At 42.9% G+C, this 18791-nt stretch overlaps 1 protein-coding gene across 3 annotated transcripts in view; it reads right to left on the bottom strand.

Moving 5' to 3' along the window:
• Window positions 1–1607: 1607 nt before the first annotated feature.
• tnrc6ba (trinucleotide repeat containing adaptor 6Ba) overlaps window positions 1608–18791 on the bottom strand; it is a 34362-nt gene continuing 17178 nt past the window's right edge. For 2 of the 3 annotated variants that reach the window (XM_079658808.1, XM_079658810.1), the window contains 12 exons: window positions 17264–17389; window positions 14536–14706; window positions 14020–14127; window positions 10817–11015; window positions 9922–10089; window positions 8481–8627; window positions 6702–6845; window positions 6438–6530; window positions 6002–6238; window positions 5661–5728; window positions 5113–5252; window positions 1608–3934 (listed from right to left, as the gene is read on the bottom strand). In XM_079658808.1, the coding sequence (XP_079514934.1) occupies window positions 3415–3934; window positions 5113–5252; window positions 5661–5728; window positions 6002–6238; window positions 6438–6530; window positions 6702–6845; window positions 8481–8627; window positions 9922–10089; window positions 10817–11015; window positions 14020–14127; window positions 14536–14706; window positions 17264–17389 (2121 nt within the window). In that variant the 3' untranslated portion in view covers window positions 1608–3414. The remainder of the gene's footprint in view (window positions 3935–5112; window positions 5253–5660; window positions 5729–6001; window positions 6239–6437; window positions 6531–6701; window positions 6846–8480; window positions 8628–9921; window positions 10090–10816; window positions 11016–14019; window positions 14128–14535; window positions 14707–17263; window positions 17390–18791) is intronic. The other variant, XM_079658809.1, reaches the window with a different exon arrangement.

Below are 18791 nucleotides of genomic sequence, written 5' to 3'. Positions count from 1 at the left end.
AAGCGCAAAATAATACAGTCTGCATGCAATTGGCTAAAGTTATAGGTTTTCATAAGAAATTTCTCTCTCAACCCAGGTCAGTCGATGTTTGCAAACCTAAATGACTCTTTCCTACAGCAATACATCAGAGGACACCTTGAACTTGAGGATTGCATCTCTTTTAGCCATTATAATTACTTAATTAGTCTTCTTAGCAGAATAAAACATGACCGTGTGACGCGATAAAAATCAGTGACTGCTTGAAAACTTATAATGCAGCATTCCCCCTCACGTGTTCTAGCACTATTAACAAGAATAAGGGAGATTTTAAAATAGTTTCTTGGTCCAAGAAACACACTATAGTTGACCAAGTCACTGTGCTATTCAGTATGTATGGAACAAAGCTGTTAAAATATATTTTAAGATCATGTTTCGTCCTCTGATTCGTCTGCACATTGCCGTTTTAATCTGCGTTCTTCCAGTTAGTGTCCACAGTGGGCCTATTGAGCCGTGTTGAGCGATGTGGGGCAAGCCCCTCTCTCTATCTAAATGAATTGGTGCTGTAAAAACTACAGTGCGCATGCTCAGTCATTTTCTATTCAATGTGTGCGACAAACAAAAAAATCACCAGTGGGGCAAAGTGCTGGCATACCCACCAAACGTCATCTCATCATTCAGAGAGCTGATTGGTTGGAAGTACGTGTGCCGCTAAAAAGTGTAGTTGATACGAGGAGATGAGAGAGAGCAGCGTATAGCGATTACAATCAGTAAAACCGAAAGAAAATGAATGAAGTTGACCATCTACTTCAGCTTTGGTAAGTTCATTTTATGTCATATCTTTTGTTGATCTTCTGTGTTTTACCTATAGGCTATTGCTCTGCTGGATCGATTGATATTGTGACCTCAGTGATGAGTGTCTTGCGTTTTCCTTATACCCCGCCCCCCTTTCTCTATCGGAACCATGGATAGCCTTCAGCAGGGGTGCCCAATACGTCGATCGCAAAGGTAGTGTGGGTAGATGGCATGGCATTTAAAAAAAAAAAAGGGGTGAAAAGGGTGTTACATTTACTGAATTATGAATATTGTTACATCAAGGCCGAAAATTAGGATGAGCACCAACGGTCAAAAAAGTTTTTTTTCCCTCCCAGAGCTGCCAGAACAGCGCCTCCCCGATCTGGCGCCCTAGGCGAACCTCTATAACGCCAGTGCTACGGGCGGCCCTGGGTGTAACAATTACCAAAAATGTACTGAGTTGTATTGTGCCATACGGGTTCATGCAGTTATGAGGGGGCCTCACCTCCTCATCTTAAGCTATTATGCGCTAATGCGGCGCAATTAGTGTAAGCGCGCCAGATTGGGCGCTGTAGGTAGGTCATTTGGACTTGGTCATCTCAAAAGTAGCTCCCAAGCTGAACAAGTGTGGGCACCCCTGGCCTACAGCTATTTGTTTACGTGTTTAAAAAAGCACCAGAAGCTTATATATACACACACATCTAAGTTGTTCGTGCCCCAGCACTATTTTACATATAAAAACGCCACTGATTTAAATCATTAATTTAACCTGAAACAGCAACGGTAAATCTATGAATAGCATCCTGTAGGTAAACAAAAAACAAACCACCACAGACTTCAATTCAACCTTTATTATCTTGTTCTTTTCTGCTTTAAATTAATTTCCTCTCCTTTCTGTAACATCTGAAATAAATGAAAACATCCTGAACAGGAGTGATAATAAAGACTGACTTAATTTAAATGGATACATAACAAAACAAAAGAAAAACAGTAAAACATAACAGGTAATGTCTTTAACGTGTCTGTAAAACACTGTTCCAGCTCAGCTTGGTATGGTAGGATTTGGCATTTTTTAATAGAAATGCCTTCAGTTGGTTACTTCGTCTTAAAAACAAAATATTCATTTATTGCAATTGGCAAAAAAAAAAAAAAATACAAACAGGAACGAAATGCTGCTAAAAAAATACACGAAAATTTAAGAGACATATGCAATAGTGCCAATGTTTTTGAACTTTTTAGCTATTACAATATCCAAACAGTCGAGCACATGTACACACACTCGCACACACACTCGCACACACACACACACACACACACACACACACACTCGCACACACACACACTCGCACACACACTTTCTCTCAAATGTAAGATGTCAGATTAATTCACTTCCCTGACTGGAGCAGATAAGTGTTCAAGAGCACGCACACACACACACACACACACACTTCTCATGAATCTCTCATGGACAAGAAAGAAAAAAAACATTCAACATTTTAGCAATAACACACACACACTCCCGATATAATCAGCATCATCATTATCTTCATCACATCCTCCTCCATTCGGTCATACTGTCATCACTCCTTTCATGCACACACAGGCAGGCAGGAGGGCACCTTGTACAGCGAGTAAATAAGTGATCGTAGTCATCATTAACATCATGATAATATATAATTATAACCAACTTGATTTCTCGAGTAAGAAAAAATACAATAGCGAGGTCAGTGTTTGAAGGGCAAACAAAAAAGGAGGACATCTTTGAATTTCCACAACGTTTCTCACATTTTTCTTTTAAAACAGAAACAGAAAATAAAGATTAACATCAACGAGGAGATACAATTTCGCTTGTCAAATATAAGAGCAGTGTGGAACTGATGAACGGTGTGAAGGCTGCTGACGTGGCCGCTGGTTTTGAGCCAAGGCCACTGCTGTTGTAACATTAAGTCGTCCTGTTTTGTAGCCGTTTGAAAAAGAATGGAGGGATCTGTGGAGGATGTGTCAACAACAAACCCAGAGGCATATAGTGCAAGTTTGGCTAATGTTGTTTCTGTTTTGATATTTTTTTTTACCCTGGGTCCCATGTTGATGGCATATTTCCACCAAGGTGTCGGTACCTACTTACAAAAAGACGCTTTTCTTCTCTCTGCTGATCGTCCGTTTGACTCAGTAGTGTGGCGCTGTCCCCCCCCAAAAAAAATCTCCTCTACAAACTCCAGATGCTTCCCCTCCAAACATGAGAACTTTGAAGAACGCCAGCCAGGTCTACGAGGGCTCAGTCTGCAAGTCTGACATTTTTGTTTTTTTGAGATTACATAGTAATACAAAAGAAAGTAAATTGTGGCACACTAAAAACAGCAATAGCTAAACTTGTACGACTCTGGCTGAGCCTGTCTACAGTGCATGCCTGAGTGATCGGGTCTCTGAGCGATGGGATTTGGAGTAAAAAGACCGAAGAGCTATCCAGTTACAGAGTTTAATGGATTTCCAAGTTCAAGTTTTACTGTTGTCTTCATTTAAAGTTAAAGCGGCTTAATGAATGTGTGTGTGTAGTTTGACTGCTGGGTGACCAATGTAGCTTTAATTTATGTCATCTCTACGTGTAAATAAATACAGAGTGTGACATCACAACTTTAAAATGTGTCAGTCGGCCCCCCCTCCCAGCAGGTCCCCCGGCAGCAGGGAGGCGGGGCTGCCCATCTGGTGCCGATCCTCCAGGGCGGGGGTCCCCCAGAGACTGGTGCTGGGGTACCCCGGCCCGCTCATCCCCCCCCACAGACCCTGCCGCCCGGCCTCCACGCCTCCAGCCCCCCCCACCACGGTCCCGTTGCTGCTCCACTGGGAGTAGACCCCCAAACCGGGCCCCTGGGTGGAGGTCTGGTCCGAAGAGCTGCCTGTGCTGTCCAGACCCTGCCACCCGGAGCTGGAAGCCCCGCCTCCATTTCCTGCTGTTCCTCCTTCTCCTCCTCCTCCTCCACTTCTATCGCAGCTTCCTCCGTTACCGTTGGCCCCCACAGCGGAGGAGGAGGAGGATGTGGGCCCGGAGCCTGAAGAGTTGGTGGGGTTTCCTCCTCCTCCTCCTGCCTGGGAATGTGCAATGTAGCGAGCCACGTCCTCCTCGCTCACAAACTCCGCCAAGATGGTGGTGTTACCCAGAACACACCTGATGTAAAGAGGAGAATCTGTCAGTATCTCTTTAGCGGGGATACAATTACTTCTGGACAATTCAAATTCAAATGAGCAATTTACGCTGGGTTTTATTTAGGAAATGTGATGGGATACAAATTATTGTATTTATGAGATTCTGCTTTCTTTTTATGTAAAGATTAAATAGATTTGCTTGTTGCCAGACTCAGTGTCATGAATATGGCTTGAATTGATCAATGTTATAACAACATGTATCGCAGTTAATAGCTTCAAATTCACTCAAACTTTAATTACAGTGCCTCCCAGAAGACTCTCTCTCCAACTCACTACACTTATGGCGCATTTCCACTACAGCGCTGAGCGCGGTTTAAGCATGCCGTACCCGGCCCGTTTTTGGTTGCGTTTCCACTAGGCTTAGTTCCGGCTAGCTGGTACTTTTTCACAGTTTTCTGGCTCTCCAAAACGAGGTTCTTTCCGGGCCGACAACCGGGCTGAGTATGCTAACTAGTGAGAGAATCGCTGGCAACTACAACAAAATGAAAATATTTGATCGTGATTTAATTGTAATACACGTTTCAAAATAATGACGAAGTAACAACATACTGATACCGGTTAGTAAAAACCATGAATTAATGCTTTGACAAGTCTGCAGACAGACGGCAGGCGAAACACCTTTTAAAATGCGTGTTTTCTGAATGGAGCTTGGCTAAGCTAACGTTGTATATGCTCCGACCGTCCACACTCACAACAACGGCCTACAGACATAAACAAACCAGCGACTGTATTCTCCATGACACAGACAGTCTGTGGTTTGGACTTGTTTAACTTTTGTCTAGTTTCTGAACAGATATGAGGAGCTGTGAGCTCTGAGTGCTAACAGCTAACGGCTGATGTTGGTTTTGTGGTTCGCATTGAAGATGACGTCACGGCTCCGCCTACACTGCGTTACTATAGTTACTGCCCCAGCTACTAAACTGTAATGGAAACGCAGCATAAAGTGAGCCTGGCCTAACGAGGCCTAACTATACCGTACTAAGCCGTGAAAGTGGAAAAGCGCCATAAGCTGTGTATAATCTGACATTGTGAAAGCTCTAAATCTTTATGAGGGGTTTTAAGAGAATACTAGTTCCAATTTGACCATTTATACGAGAGTGAAAATATGAAGATGTCACTAAGAAATGACTGTAGTCTTACATGTGGAGTGCGCTCTGGGCCTTGGCCGCCTCCTGTTTGGAGCCGTAGCGAATCAGAGCGGTGCCCTGCGTCAGGCCGAGGTGAAAGGTCAGCAGAGGGCCGTGCTGCATGCAGATGGTCCGCAGAGTGGAGCCGTCAATCTGCAGGAAACACAAGATGGGCAAGGTGAACTTAAATGGAAGAACGATGGGTCAAGGTTGACAAGATTCAGAGCATTTCAAAATGTGTACTGCCCCATTTATGATTGGTTCACAAAACAAACAAAAAACATTAGTTATCGCTTATACTTCATAGGGTTTCAACTAATTAGCGGATGTCTGCGCAGAGACTTCTTTTGGAGTTGGATAACACATTTATTATCAGGGTTATGGAGTAACTTTAAGCTACATTTTTATTGCCCAAGAGTTCAGGGATTTAATTAAGCCTCGTTTTTGGAAAGTGGGTGTGTGAGCCTGAGTGAGTGAGTGAGTGAGTGAGTGAGTGAGTGAGTGAGTGAGTGAGTGAGTGAATGTGTGAGTGTGAGTGTGAGTGTGAGTGTGTGTATTTACCTGCGGTGTGAGGTTGCTGAGCACCAACCAGCAGCTTTCACGGGAGCTGCCGTCACTCCAGGTCGAGGCTGCAGACGGAAAAAGGGAACAAACAGGAAAACAAAATATGAATGAGAGTTTTCCACATCAGGTTTCCCTCGCGGCTTCTCAAATGTATTAAATAATGAATGACTTTCCCTGGTGCTTCCCTTAGGGCTTTTTCGACTCTTACAAATCAAAATCAAAGCGCTGTGTTCTTTCCTATAGTTGTCTTACCTCCTGCGAACATTTCAAATCAGATGAATGTTTCAACTAGCAAGGGACAACGTGAAATAAACATGTTCAAAGCGTGGGGACATTACCAGTGGAACTCGAGCTGCCGCCCCAGCCGCGGCCCGCCAGGCGAGGAGCTCCTCCGGACCAGGGGGAAGGCGATGGCTGCTTTTGGCTGGCGAGGCCTGGAGGTATGCGGGACATCTGGGACATCTGTGACATTTGGGACATCTGGGACATCTGGCTGCTGCCACGGTTAGCTTTCCAGGACTTGTGTCCGATGGGCTCTGGGGGCCAGCTGGTCTTGTAGTCTGTGTACTTTGCTGCTGGGGAACAGAAAGGTCAATGAGGCAACAAAACAAAACAAAAAAAAGGACTTGGAATCAAGATGACCATTCAACAGTTAGGAAAGTATAAGAAAAAGCCTAGAAATGAGTGTGTGTGTGTGTGTGTGTGTGTGTGTGTGTGTGTGTGTGTGTGTGTGTGTGTGTGTGTGTGTGTGTGTGTGTGTGTGTGTGTGGTTACCTGAGTTGTGTGCGTTGTTGAGGGGACTGTCTGAGGCACTGTAGGGCCAGGCACCAGGTGAAGGCAGCAAGGTGTTGAGGGGAGGGGTGGAATCTGCAAACACCGACACACCAACTTTGTTAGCAACTCATTCAGAACTACTGATACTTGTTTATTTGCTTGAAATACTATTGTGTATAAAAAACAATAAAATCAAGAAGCTAAACCACCTATCTGGTAGATGTGGTGTAATCATAATGAAAACAAAGGCAGTTAAATGCTCACCAGTATTGTCTTGTAACAACTGGTGCTCACTATCATTGAGGTTGGGGGACACTGCATTTCCCATCATGCTCCCTGGGGTCATGTAGGGGTCAGAGTCAGGGTCGACCCGGTCGATCCCTTTCCAGGGAACACCCGGCTGAAACTCTGGAGAAGAAACAAGTGGTCCATTAAAGACAGTTTTTACAAAGCAGGAAAAACCATTACCTTGTTCTGGATGCCAAAACACAAAAATAAAAAAACTATCAAATGCAAAACTACCGAAAGCAGAAAAATAAAAACACCCAAAAAACTCAACATTTTTTCAAATAAGTTAAATGTTTTAAGATGCTAATGATTTTTTTCTCAGTAAGTAATTCATCTTTCAGCTATTGCTTTATTAACCTGTCAAGCCCAGAGCCTGTTTTTCAGGTCTCAGGCTCGAAAATGACATGCCCAGAACAAATGACTATAACTTCACTTCTAAAAAGGGGTAAATTAATAATCTTTTTTCTCAAAGCAAGGATAAACCTGTGAGTTAGATGTAGAGAAGTCAGAATCAATATAGATGTTTTTTATTTTAAAGTAAATTCAGATTGAACATAGTAAAAGAATGTAAATTATAGGGTCCGTCCTACAACATATAATAAGTACCCTGTATCAAGGTTGATGCAAAACAAGTGAAATGTGACCTTTTTAGAGAGATTTAGCAAAACAAAAATACTTCTGGGGTCATTTGGGTGCATTTTCCATATCTCTGGCCCCCCTCGTTGATTTTGATGATTGACACCTCTTTTTAACCGTTAGAGCCAATAGGATCGAGGGGAAGTTCCTAAAATCCATGTAAACATTACCCATTGGTGAATGAGTGATGCGTGGCCAGCATGCCCAAAACCGGAAGCTCTCATACGCTCTCGTAGCTATCATAATAGCTATATATGGAAACTCAGTTTTTGCCATAAATATGAAGATGGATTATCAGTAATCATTTCAATGTGACACAGAAACATTGGATTAACCTATGAATTAACCTATGAATTAACCTATGGATTAACCTATGGATTAACCTTCATTGAACACAACTTTTGATCAGAAAACATCAAAGGTAAGACGTATTTGCCGTTTTGGCTCCGTAAAGCTAAGTTGTGTGTTGTCTGGTTTCGCCTTCGCTGCCCTGAGTTCTGGTGACAGTGATGATACTTATACCATTAGAATCTGTGGAATCTCAGCTTTCATTTGATATCTTGTTTGTGCAGAACCGATGAAGTATACAATATTTCTACCGTGAGTTCTGTGCTAAGGGCGTTAGCATTTTTTCGCTCAGTGCTAATTCAGAGGCTTGGTATTACCCTTGTGATTCGTTTAGCTAAAAATTGTTAATTGTGTGATAGCTGAGTTTCTTCCTGTTAAGTGGGTATGACACATTCATAGTTTGTTAAATGTTAAGAAGCCCGCAGACGCTGTTTCTTGCAAGATGTGGCGTTTTGCCCCCGGTACCTGGTTAACTGTTGTCTAATTAAATAGAAAAACACATACAATTTTTAAAAAGAAGTAAAAAAAGTACCTACGAAAAGAGAATACCTTTAAATCTGCACTAAATGACAGTACTTGAGTACATATACTTAGTTACATTGCACCACTGCATAAACCATTATGTGGCACATGACCTGTGTAGAAATGGCCGGCAAAAATGCATATACAAGACTAACCACTGGCCGATGAATTAGTTCATCTCTACTTATGTCTTAAGCCTGTGTGATTCTTTATCTCAGGTTATCTCTTTGACTTTAATAAGTCACTCACCAGGGGGCCAGCTGGGCGTGGGGGGGGGCTTTGGGCCCATCTTGTTGCCAGGGGTGCGATGCCAGTTGTCTCCCAGCCCGTCTCCAACCATCATATCGTACTGAGAGTAGGGAGAGCCCCCCGGCATCTTCATAGGAGTGACGGGACCTGCAGGGTGATGATAATGTATGACACATCACTGAACAACAGATGGTTGTATATCACATTAATGTGCGACTTCACATCTAGCCCCCATTAACACAATCTGCCTCAGCGTGGCTTCACTCCAGCTCTCATCAAAACACATTAAAGGTCCCCTATTATACTGTTTTACATCAATATCTTATAGTTCTCAGATATATACAAAACATGTCTCTGACGTGTGTTAAACACCAAACAGATCATTGCAGCATTACCCATAATCCCCTCTGTTTCAGCCCTGTTTCCAAAGTGCTGATTCTCTGTCTGTTACTTTAGATGAAAATAAGGAGCCCCTCCCCACGCCCCTCTGAGAGAGATTTTGTTACAAAGAACTCAATGGTGCTCTAAGAGGAGATTCAGGTGATAAGGGGGGGGGGTTACCTTCGTTGCTGATTGGCTAATGGTTACAAAAGCCAAAACATCGTTATGACATCACAAAGTGGCCAAAATCGGATCAGCTCAATGTCAGAGAGGTTTTTATAGAAATGGATCAGGACAAAAAGAGAGAGAATCTTTGTTCCAGAAACTTTCAGAGTCTCTTTCCACAGAGGGGACACATGTTGATGTAGAAGAGACATGAAGAAGAGGGGACACATGTTGATGTAGAAGAGACGCGAAGAAGAGGGGACACATGTTGATGTAGAAGAGACATGAAGAAGAGGGGACACATGTTGATGTAGAAGAGACATGGCGAAGAGGGGACACATGTTGATGTAGAAGAGACATGGAGAAGAGGGGACACATGTTGATGTAGAAGAGACATGAAGAAGAGGGGACACATGTTGATGTAGAAGAGACATGGAGAAGAGGGGACACATGTTGATGAAGAAGAGACAGGAAGAAGAGGGGACACATGTTGATGTAGAAGAGACATGGAGAAGAGGGGACACATGTTGATGTAGAAGAGACATGAAGAAGAGGGGACACATGTTGATGTAGAAGAGACATGAGGAAGAGGGGACACATGTTGATGTAGAAGAGACATGAAGAAGAGGGGACACATGTTGATGTAGAAGAGACATGAAGGAGAGGGGACACATGTTGATGTAGAAGAGACATGGAGAAGAGGGGACACATGTTGATGTAGAAGAGACATGAAGAAGAGGGGACACATGTTGATGTAGAAGAGACATGAAGAAGAGGGGACACATGTTGATGTAGAAGAGACATGAAGGAGAGGGGACACATGTTGATGTAGAAGAGACATGGAGAAGTGGATTTTGCATAATAGGTGACCTTTAAATATAGAGGGGAATCTCACCGTTTTTGTGGAATGCGTTCTCAGGGGAGGAGGTGTCCGGGGACGAGTGGCCCTCCATCATCCATTTGAAGCGTGACTGCTGGATCCCGAGGTCCTTCATGCCCCCCGGACCCCCCACAGAGGAGCCGCCCATGTCCAGACCCGGGAGGTTCACCCCAGAACCAAACCCTGCTCACAAAGACACACAGAGAACAGAGGGTTATTTTCAGAGTACAAATACTTCGTTACTGTACCTAAGTACATGTTTCTGGTATCAGTACTTTACTCCACTACTTATTTTTATGACAACTTTTTACTTTCTACATTTTGAACCCAAATACCTGTACTTTCTACTTCTTACATGTTGAACTCTAATACTTGTACTTTCTACTTCTCACATTTCCCAAACAGGCTGGTTCCTTTAGTCTGAATGTGTGTTTGGTGGCGTGATCATTATTATTTAGAGTCATTGCGTGCCTATTGATTTGAACACGATCCGTGTATCCATCATTTCCTGGTCTTCTCTAAAGAAGAGGGACCAATGGAAACGTTGTCATGTTGCCGTTGTTCACCATGGAAACATTCATTAGCTAACAATGACATTATTGTTCTATTAATATAAAGGGAGGTCAGGTACTCTTTAAAACAGCTGCTAGTTATGGGTACTTTTTACTGAAGTACATTTAAGTATTTTAAACATTGCACCTTTGATATCTAGAAAAGGGCAAAGACAATACATTCATTTTTTACAAGGTAGAGTAAGGTACGTTTATTTATATAGCACATTTTCAGACATGAAGTTAAGGCTATAATTGTTAAAAGTGACTTGACTGACGAAGACCTGACATTTAAAACAGCTAAGTGCACTACGTTCTCTCAATATAATAATAAAAACGGTCTGTAAAGAAGCACTCACCGGAATAAGGGCCGAGGTTTTTCTGGTGCAGGTCAGCCACGGATGCAGCGAGGCCAGGATGGGGCAGGGAGTCGGCCCCGGGCAGTTTGGGCCCGCCAACCCCACCGTGATGGGACGGGGAGAGTTTGGAGCTGCCGCCTAAACCTCCGACCTGCTGCTGCTGCCTCTGCTGCTGCAATACCGCCATGATCCGGGCCAGCTGAGAGGACACGACAAAAACAAGTCAGCAGCTGGAAGGAGCAAGTTGAGAGCTGATAGAGGAGTGAGTTTATCACCGCAATAAACCGGGGTTTTGTTTTTTTAGTTACATTTGTACATAATAATGGAGAAACAAAACATAAAAATGACATTGTTCTTATGCAGGGTATATGCAGGAATCCTGAAGTTGAATTTAATACATTTTAAGACCTTTTTAAGACCCTTTCCATACATTTTAAGACCTCATTGCCACTTCGAGTTTTAACCGGTTGGCGTCACACTTTACCTCACATTGACTATATACAGTACTGATTGTCCTTCCTCCTTATCTTCCAACCATTTGGAAGCAGACTTGCATTTCCCCATAACGATGTTGCTTAGCAACCGGCATAAACGGACCTTCGCGCGCTATCAAGCAGTGAGCGTGATTACATTCAGGCAGACTGTAGAAAACAACCTCTTTGGACAATTGATATACTTATTGAAAACAAGCTACAAAATGTAATACCTTGGAAAATGCAGTTTACTACTTTTTAATAGCCTTAATATTCGCTAAATTGATTTATCAACTTTTAACACTTTTTAAGACCCCGCGGACCCCCTGTTGTGGCTTTTTCTTGGCTTATAACAATGATAGAAAACACAAGCAAAAGATCATAAATAAAAGACAATGAAATAAATAAAATAAACATCAAACTGAAATTCAACAGTCATGGTTACAATTTGCATACAGATGTATTGTGTAGTCTCCTCAAAAGCATATGCCTTAGTCTTTTTTCAGAGTCATAAATGATCAATTTCTTCCATTTACTCTCAAAAATATTTACTCTCATTCTAAGTTGGCAAGTCATTCTTTCCATTATATATACCTCTCTTATAATATCCATCCACTGGTCTTTTGTAGGTGCAAAATAAGCCGTATTACATTTGGTCTTAATTTACATTATTTAACTTCATATTCTGTTCTTGTACATATCATAATCTATTTACATGTATATCGACTTTTTGCACAACTTTTTATTTTGTATTTTATTATATATGTTGCATTGTTGGAGGAGCTCAGGTCAGAAGAATTAAAAAATATTTATAGCTACTTTACTTGCATCCGTTGGTTACTATAACCCTTTATGAACACACAGTTAGAAATAGGGCTGCAACAAACGACTCATTTGATAATCGATTAATCTATCGATTAATGAAATGCTTTTTATATAAATTAAATAAATAATGTTTCACATCAAAAGAAACAACAATGTTTTAACAAATCGTATTAAATAATGTGATGACAGAACTGTGAACAGAATAGCTGAAACTTTAACAAAATAAATAACTCAGTTACCTCTAATCATTAACCCATGTTTGTTGAGTTAACTCCGTGTGTTGTTGCTAGCATACATAACACCTGACGTGGAAACGTTACTCGTGGATGGGGGGGGGGCTACAGAGCTACGAGAAAGACAGTTGAACCCGGTGCATTCCTCCGTCTGGATGTGGAGCACTTTTGCTAAATGTTTAGACAAATTGTTCGTGTTACCGCCCTTACATGCTAAACTCTTATTGCACTCTTGGCAACGAGCATTGTCCACATCGAGACGGGTAAAGTTGAACCACACCTTGGAGCGCTTCTCTCCGCCATCCCCGCCATGTGTTGCTGCATGTAAAAGCTGCGTGTGTAAACCGCCCCGCCCCCTCGCACACAGACGGGAGAAAGAGGTCTCGTCTCGATTGGAAAGATCGAAAATAAACCGACCATAGACGATTTTTTTGTCTTTTTTCATATTAGAAACGAGTTGGCGACACTAAGACTGCGATATAATTTTTATGTAGCAATAATACATATGACATATTTTTTAAATGTCTCCAGTACCGATAAAAAGACTGATAACGTTGGAGCTTAACGGCGCGAAAACACACGTGATGACGTCACCAACGAATCGACGACTGAATTAGTTGGCAACTAATTCGATTTTAATCGATTAAGTCGATTAGTTGTTGCACCCCTAGTTAGAAATACACTATATTTAAAGTTTTTAGACTAAGTGTAAGGCCCCATCCACATGGAAACGAAAATGAAAACGAACCAATGTCATTATCAAAAATTTCTTCCGTCCACACGGTATCGGCTCAAGAAACGTGTCCGTCCACACCATGGACGTATAATAAGAACTGGATACAGCGTGGGAGGCGGGGCCTCGTTCATTCCTATGAGAGTTGCTCATTGGCGCATGAAGGCAAAATGGCCCAACTTTTGAGAGAGTGAAACGTCACGAAAGTATTCATATAATCATATAATCTGTTCTCATTGTGCATCCATGGGTAAAGGTAAAACTATGTAGTGCTGAACACGTAACATGAACGTGCCGGGAGGCGCGTTCCCGTGGGTTAGATAAGCGTTCATCATGCAAAGGACAATAACTCTCAGAATAACGTTATTAGCACATTTTACAACTTGAGGACCGAATGTTTTTAATAAGGGCTATACAAATGTTCATACTGGGTAGTTTATTCAGTTTAAAAAAATTACAGAACGATTTACAGACGTCTCTTTCCCCATGTCAGTCAATGGGAAAAACTCTTTCTGGGCCCAGCGACTGATACGGAAGTGTAGTACTGCCGTTTGGCCACAACGAATATTTTCCTCAGAGTCCAGCGCACTTCCTGGGGGCTTGGTCCACACGAGACCACTCGACCCGCTGGAGACGCTGTAGTACATATGCCGGGCCTGTAAGTGACGCTGTACTTCCGCCACGAAAGCAACCCTGTGATCCGCCATTGTTGTTGTTGTTGGCGAAACACATCAGCAATGACGCGGGTGACAGCAGCAGAGGTGGGGAGAAGCGGGGCTATGGCTTAATCGCTATCAGGAAACGATCGTATAGGACGTACACATGGAGCCGTTTGGCCCCCCAGAGCGTTTCGTCCGCAGATCTACTCACCTTGGGAGCCGTTATCGTTATGTAGCTTTGAGCATATGACAATATAACCTTTGAATCTTTGATGTTTACCTGTTGAGGGTCAGCCTGCTGCCGCACATTTGGTGGGAACTTCCTCTGGTTCTGCAGCAGCTGCTGTTGAGGCTGCTGCTGCTGCTGCTGGAGGAGGAGCTGACAGGCCTGAACAAACACGGACAAAACGATACGATAAGATGAGTGAGATTCAACAGAGATAAAAAAAAAAACTACATTTTAAGACGCTCAATGACAGACCCACGTGGCATTTTTTTGGCTCCACTGGGAGGAAATAATGACATCTGAATATGTGGGTGCCGAGTCAGAGCTCACAAGAATGCAATTGTATCTTCAAACGTGTGCAGATGGATTTGCCAACATGGTTGCAGCTGTCGTGAATTTCTGCTTGTTTTATTTTAACCAGGAATTTTCCTATCTGTATCTTTATTACCACGTCTACACAAATTCCGATAATGTACAGGACTGAGAAATGGCGTCATAATTCCTCCCTTTATCCCGGACTCAGCAGACCTCTGCCGTGACTCAGAGAGATGTATAAGTGCTGATTCTCACCAGCTGGAACTGGATGTGCGGAGGGTAGATGCTGCTGAGCATGGCAATATGCTGGGGGGACAGCTGCGGAGGGAATACACCTCCCCCGACCCCCCCCACTCCTCCCACGCCGCCAACACCCCCCACGCTGCCGGTGGGAGGCGGCATCTGCTTCAGCACGGAGCCTGGCACCTGGAGACAGAGACGAGGGACACCTGTTACTACAGAAACGCCTCAGTGCTGTAACCACTAGCGACCACATTAACTTGGCGCCCCCACCCCCCGATTAGCATTGATTCTCCTTCATGTTCTCATTAACTGTTGTTAACAAGTGCATCGACCCCCGTGAGTGAATGAAACGTAACCAATTCCTGGAAAAATACATGTTTCACTTTGTATTCTTTGAAAGTAAATGTGTAAACGTGATCAATGTTTTCCTGCCGAGAGATTATGCACTCGTGGGACCGCACTGACTAACACACACACACACTGAGGCCACGTTTACACGGAAACGAAACAGGTTGTATCCGCTACAGTTCTCTATCGTATGGACGGTTCGTCCACACGAGGCCACAACGGAACCGCGGAAAAGGAGCCCTCAAACGATAACGGCTCCCAAGGTGAGTAGATCTGCGGACGAAACGCTCTGGGGCGCCAAACGACTCCGTGTGTCCGTCCTATACAATAATTTCCTGATAACGATGACGCCATAGCCACGCCTCTCCCCACCTCTGCTGCTCACCTCCGCGTCATTGCTGATGTGTTTCGCCAACAACAACACTGGCGGATCACAGGGTTGCTTTCCTGCTACTGACCATGACGACCCGTCCACACTACAGCTTAAAAAAAAGCTTGGAACTGGGCGTGTCTGAAGCTTGGGGATTTTATTCGAGCACCGCGATAAACAACCAATCACATGAATGTCCCGCCCCCGGCATACAAAGCAAAAAACCCCGGCGATTTTATGCGAGCTATGCGATATATATATATACATACATACATACATACATACATATATATACACATATATATATATATACACATATATATATATATATATACACACACATATATATATATATATAAACTCCCCAAACAGGCGAAAACCTACCAGTTTCACCCACTGTCTCTGCCACCTCCCTCCATGCCTGGTTCCTCTGGTTTGTATCCCAGTAAATAGTTCTGGTCGCAAAGAACCGGGTGATTTGCTACCGTAATTTCTTGTTTGGAATATGAGGAAATGAACTGCGGTCTGGCTCTCCCAGCTTGGATGCGGTTTGATTGGCTAGCGTTTGAACTGTCAGATTTGCATAAACGGGATTTGATTGGCTGACGCTGGCTACTCCGGCGTCTCCGGCTGCAGAAGTTGAACATTGATCTACAAAAAATCTACAGCTCCTCTATCACAACCATCAGCAACAAGTGGACATGGAGAACTACATGAACTACATGAGGGGAATCGTGCAATTTAATTTATTTATTTATTTATGTACATATTCCCTATCATGTCTATTTAAGTCCCATTTATTGTTTTTATTGTGTCTTGTTGTTTTTATAGTGTCTTGTTGTTTTTATATTGGCTTGTTGTTGCGTGTTGGCACCTTGAGTTCATTGTAATTTCGTCGTACCTGTACAATGACAAAATTAAAGATCTATCTATCTATCTATGTTGCTAAATCCACCGCGGAGAATAAACAGAAGAAGGGCAACCAAGCAAACATGGCAACCAAGCAAACATGGCAACCATCCTCGGGGGGTCTTCTTTGCTGCTTTCAGTTTATTTTGTGAAGGAAGCTCAGCGCCACTTACAGGCCCGGCATATGTACTACAGCGTCTCCTGCGGGTCGAGCGGTCTGGTGTGGACGGACACGTTTCTTGTGGACGGAAGTATTTTTTTAATATCGACATCGGTTCGTTTTCTTCTCCGTGTAAACGTGGCCTAACACACACACAGCCAGTAACCTCACACAGATTCACACTATGTCAGAGAGTTCACAGCACTGACACAAGTGTGTGAAGAACGCAATCAAGCCCTTTGTAGGATCTGTATTTACTGTGTTAATCACAATAGAAGCCAATTTACAAATGACAGCTTCTCCGTCAACACTTCCCACTTTAAAATCAGTCAATCTGAAATGCCCCAGCTATATAGATGTAAACGATGATCATAACAAGAGGAGCCGCAGGAATAGTGTCATTGCAACAAGTTTAACTAATTTCCATGATGCAAGTTATTTAAATGGGTCTCTTAGCAGAAAATAAAACTGTGAAGATGACTCGCATAAAACCAACGCTGCTGAAAACTGACAGTCAACCCACAATCTTCCTGTGTCAATGTGTGTGAAACACGCAGAGAGCTGAGAAGAACTCTGATCACAGAATAAAAGAGATGCAGCAATTGCAGTTGTCTTGGACGATTGTGATTTTTTTCCCGTCAGACCGACAGAACCTGACTTTATTCTAATCTATAATTGACAGCACACACAATTTGTTTTACGACTTTTTTCTTTAAAAGCTCAAACCCAAATACCTATTAACAGAAATTCAAAGGTGTGTCTATTACCCCCCCCATGGATTAAATCAATATAAAAATGTTCTGCACGCTGCTTTTTGGAGAAAAAGTAACTAAGAAGATGTCTGACTACAAAGTGCCCCAAGTCAGCTAATGTTTGTGTGCACAGTATAAACATCATCTGCATTTGTGTGTCAAAAAAAGTGATCTCTAAATAAAAAGGTAAAGCATCAGTACCTGAGGTGACAGGAACTGATGAGGCACTTGCGCTCGTATCCCTGGGGACTGGTTTAAGGGTGGGACACTTGGCGGGTGTCTTGACTGAGCCATCCCTCCGCTGTTGCCAAAGATACTGTGACCGCCCTGAGATCCAAGATGGAAAATTAAACCATGAGAGGAACCATAGCAGTGGAGAAATATACATCACAAGACGTACAGATAACACAGAACACGACAAACTGGAGGACGACAATTAAGGGGTTTGATAGAGTGGTGCAGGGATGACGTATTTGTGTAGGCAGACTTCCCCTGACAAAAGCAATGGGATTTTTTCATTGGATTTCAGAATATTGCAGAAAGTAAGATCTGCAAAAATAATAAATGTTTATGATACTTGTTCAGCAGGAAAATCTCCACATCGCCAGGAGTAAGAAGCTAATGTTAGGCTATATACAAACTACATCACGGTCACATGACTTCACGTAGCCACCGCTAAGCTAAAGTCGGCAACTCTTTAGTGTTATGACGTTTAGTTGTCTCATTTATGGCGCATTTCCACTGCAGGACCTCGCTCGGCTTAGTACGGTATGGCTATGCCTCGTTAGGCCAGGCTCACGTTTACATTACGGTTTAGGAACTGGGGTAGTAACTATAGTAACGCAGTGTAGGCGGAGCCGTGACGTCATCTTCAATGCGAAACACAAAACCAGCATTAGCCGTTAGCTGTTAGCACTCAGAGCTCACAGCTCCTCATATCTGTTCAGAAACTAGACAAAAGTTAAACAAGTACAAACCACAGACTGTCTGAGTCATGGAGAATACAGTCACTGCTTTATTTATGTCTGTAGGCCGTTGTTGTGAGTGTGGACGGTCGGAGCATATACTGCGTTAGCTTAGCCGATCTCCATTCAGAAAACACGCATTTTAAAAGGTGTTTCGCCTGCCGTCTGTCTGCAGACTTGTCAAAGCATTAATTCATGGTTTTTACTAACCGGTATCAGTATGTTGTTACTTCGGCATCATTTTGAAACGTGTATTACAATTAAATCACGGTCAAATATGTTCATTATGTTGTAGTTGTAGCCACTCACATCTCTAGTTTAGCATATTCAGCCCGGTTGTTGGCCCGGAAAGAACCACGATTTTGGAGGGCCAGAAAAACTGTGAAAAGGTAACCCTGAGCCAGAACTACCCCTAGTGGAAACGCAACGAAAAACAGGCCGGGTTTGGCACGGCACGCTTAAACCGTGCTACAGTAGAAATGCGCCATAAGACACTTGTTAGCAAACGCTGTATTCATAGAAGTTTCGGATATTCACAAGTCTGGTATTTAATGAGTTATTTAATGTCGTGGAACCAAACCTGATAATGTGTAAGCTTGTACGAACCACAGACCTTTCAGGCTTCCATCAAAAACTTTTATATAGTCCATTGACTTCTGAGGGAACCAGAAGTGCTAAAACGATAACTATTTTCCTAGTTTGAGGACTCATTCCTGCACCACTCCTATAGCAGGATTATCTTTCAAAAAACCACAAGAACATAA

This window comes from Notothenia rossii (genome assembly GCF_949606895.1).
Source record: "Notothenia rossii genome assembly, chromosome: 11".
Classification (NCBI taxonomy): domain Eukaryota; kingdom Metazoa; phylum Chordata; class Actinopteri; order Perciformes; family Nototheniidae; genus Notothenia; species Notothenia rossii.
This window is presented reverse-complemented; position numbering and strand designations above follow the sequence as displayed.